At 29.8% G+C, this 2,565-nt stretch overlaps 1 protein-coding gene across 1 annotated transcript; it reads left to right on the top strand.

Moving 5' to 3' along the window:
- Nucleotides 1-6: 6 nt before the first annotated feature.
- On the top strand, nt 7-2,149 carry LOC112460133. Its single transcript, XM_025024667.1, has 3 exons — nt 7-100; nt 836-942; nt 1,525-2,149. The coding sequence occupies exons 1-3, from the start codon at nt 54-56 to the stop codon at nt 1,722-1,724; spliced, it is 354 nt and encodes a 117-aa protein (XP_024880435.1). The 5' UTR covers nt 7-53; the 3' UTR covers nt 1,725-2,149.
- Nucleotides 2,150-2,565: the final 416 nt, after the last annotated feature.

Raw genomic sequence — 2,565 nt, 5'->3', positions numbered from 1 at the left:
TATTATAAAAGTTTATCGTTGTCAAAAGAAGACTTACAAAAACGAAAGAATCAATGCTCGCGACATCGACAAAAATATGCGCGACCAAATACACCAGAAGGTATAATATTGTATTTTATTATCACTTTTATATATTACTAGCTGGTTACCCGGGCTTCGCCCCGGAGGACATGTGTAATAATACACGCAAATAATCTCGCTCAATAGTCTCTCTCTCTCTCTCTCTTTCTCTCCCTCTCCCTCTCCCTCTCCGAGATTTGGTCAATTATTTCGCGTAAGAATTAAAAAAATTAGAAAAACCGGTTTCCAGAAAATCGGTAACAAAAAACTATACACTCTATAGCACTCCCCGGAAAATTCTACCCCTATTTTATTTGGTTCTAATATAAATTCGGTCCAATAGTTTTTAAGTTAATAACGTTTTTTTTTTATTTTTCTAATTTTTAGGTGTGGTGTATGTTTGAACGTTTTTAACTTAAAAACTATTGGACCGAATTTGTATTAAAACCATATAAAATAGGGGTAGAATTTTCCGGGGAGTGCTATAGAGTGTATAGTTTTTCGTTATCTATTTTCTGAAAACCGATTTTTTAAATTCTTTTACCCGTAAAAATTAGAAAAATTAAAAAAATCGGTTTCCAGAAAATCGGTAACGAAAAACTATACACTCTATAGCACTCCCCGGAAAATTCTAGCCCTATTTCATGTACTTGTGGTAAAAATTCGGTCCAATAGTTTTCAAGTTATTAATGTTCAAACATACACCACCCGTAAGGATTTTATATAATAGTATAGATAATAGTATAGATATATAATAAATATAATCTTTTTAAAGGTTTTTGGAATCCGTTGTTTCCCGATACATCATCATCAGACTAAAAGCTGAAATGTTTCGTCATTCAAATCTGAGGCCCTATTCTAGGGCTTGCTCTAATGATTTTGGTATGTGACTTTCTATTTGAAAAGCATTGAGTTTCGCATGCGAGTTTCATGAAAACGATTCAAGAATAGCGCCTCTGATTCTCAAAGCTTCATCGCGACTCGTGGTACAGAAACATTATAAAATGATGTATACGTACAATCCTTTGATTAATGTATTAATTGTAACTAAGTGATGGCTCGTAGTCTCATATTATTGTTTATTTGAATTAATTTGATGTCACTTTGACATCATTTTGACTAGGTTGTTTTCACTGGGTAGAAAAAGGTTACTAAATAAAATTTTTTTATAATTACTTTAATTATAGAGTATTACTTTATCTTTGTTACAACGTTTCAACCACCGATTGTGGTTCTTTTCAAGTATAAGCAAAGTAACAAAGAAAAAGTCATAATTCACCTAATAAATTCGGTTTCGTCGAAGGTGGAATATATAAGTACTGTAATACACGTCTATATCAATTGACATTTACATTAATACTAATTGAAGTTTTTAATTATTTACTGGCATCAATAAGGAGTAAATTTTTAAAATTTTTTAAATGTTTTTTAATAAATATTATACAAGTATATGTTATGTTTCAGAGGTAGTTAATCAGACTGAAAAAGTTTCAATAGAAACTTTTAGTCAACTTATGCAGGCTGCATTAAGAGTTGCCAAGCAAAGGCATCGAGATCGAGTTCGAAGGGAAAAACTGAGGCATCGTGTTAGAACTGGCCGACAATATTTGCAAAATATGCATGATTTATACAACAATAATGAAGATGCTCGAAGACCAACATGATCTAAGTTTCTACATAATATTATTTATGAAAGATAAAGATTTCAAGATCTTATAATACATATTATATTTTTTACTTTACTATGTTTTACTTTGTTTAAAATATTTTGTTTTTCAATAGAAGGCGTTTTCTCAGTCCAATAAGCCGATTTCTTTTTTAAGGCTCGGATAGAATGTATAGATTAAATTGTCTAATTCAGAGTTAGAAATTTTTTTTTCTAATATTCTCTGAACGCCTTTGAGTTAGTTGTGCAAAAGTTACGTTTAGCAATTCTAAATTAATACATGCATATTATATAAGTTCTAGTTTTGTTTAAAATATTTTGTTCTCAACAACAGTTCTTGATTTAGAAGTATTTATCGAATTGTCTAGTCCACAGTTAGACAAATATTTTTTGTTCCTATTTTGTTCTTAATAGTTTATATATGTAAGGAAATATTCATTATATATATATATATATATATATATATATATGTATATATATATATATATGTATATTGAAAGTAAATTGAAATGCTATATAAAGTACTATATGTACCGCTATATAAACTGCAATGTTTGTAATATGTTCCTAAAAATATTTATAAAAATTAATAAAAGTGATCATACTTGATAAATATTTATACTGTATTCATCTTATATAATTTTGAGTTTTGAAAAAGACCCTTTCAAAATGATACATTAACCCTCGTACGTGTAGCAAAATTGCATAAATAAAGTGCATGAAGGCTCGCCTGGCCCCCAGCTGATCCCTCGCTGCACCCAGATTGAATCGCGACGTCAGAAGCGAAATATGACACGCTGAGAATTCTTGTGGGCCATTTTTAAATAAAAAGATATTTA

The sequence above is a fragment of the Temnothorax curvispinosus genome, unplaced genomic scaffold (genome assembly GCF_003070985.1).
Source record: "Temnothorax curvispinosus isolate PA1 unplaced genomic scaffold, ASM307098v1 QBEX01001120.1, whole genome shotgun sequence".
In the NCBI taxonomy this organism is placed as follows: Eukaryota; Metazoa; Arthropoda; class Insecta; order Hymenoptera; family Formicidae; genus Temnothorax; species Temnothorax curvispinosus.
This window is presented reverse-complemented; position numbering and strand designations above follow the sequence as displayed.

What these genes read in the sequence shown, in the direction of transcription:
- LOC112460133 (XM_025024667.1), top strand. Translation starts at nt 54, where the DNA reads ATGCTCGCGACATCGACAAAAATATGCGCGACCAAATACACCAGAAG. An exon ending in GCGACCAAATACACCAGAAG is followed by an intron (nt 101 to 835) that starts GTATAATATTGT and finishes ATCTTTTTAAAG; the next exon opens with GTTTTTGGAATCCGTTGTTT. An exon ending in GGCTTGCTCTAATGATTTTG is followed by an intron (nt 943 to 1,524) that starts GTATGTGACTTT and finishes GTTATGTTTCAG; the next exon opens with AGGTAGTTAATCAGACTGAA.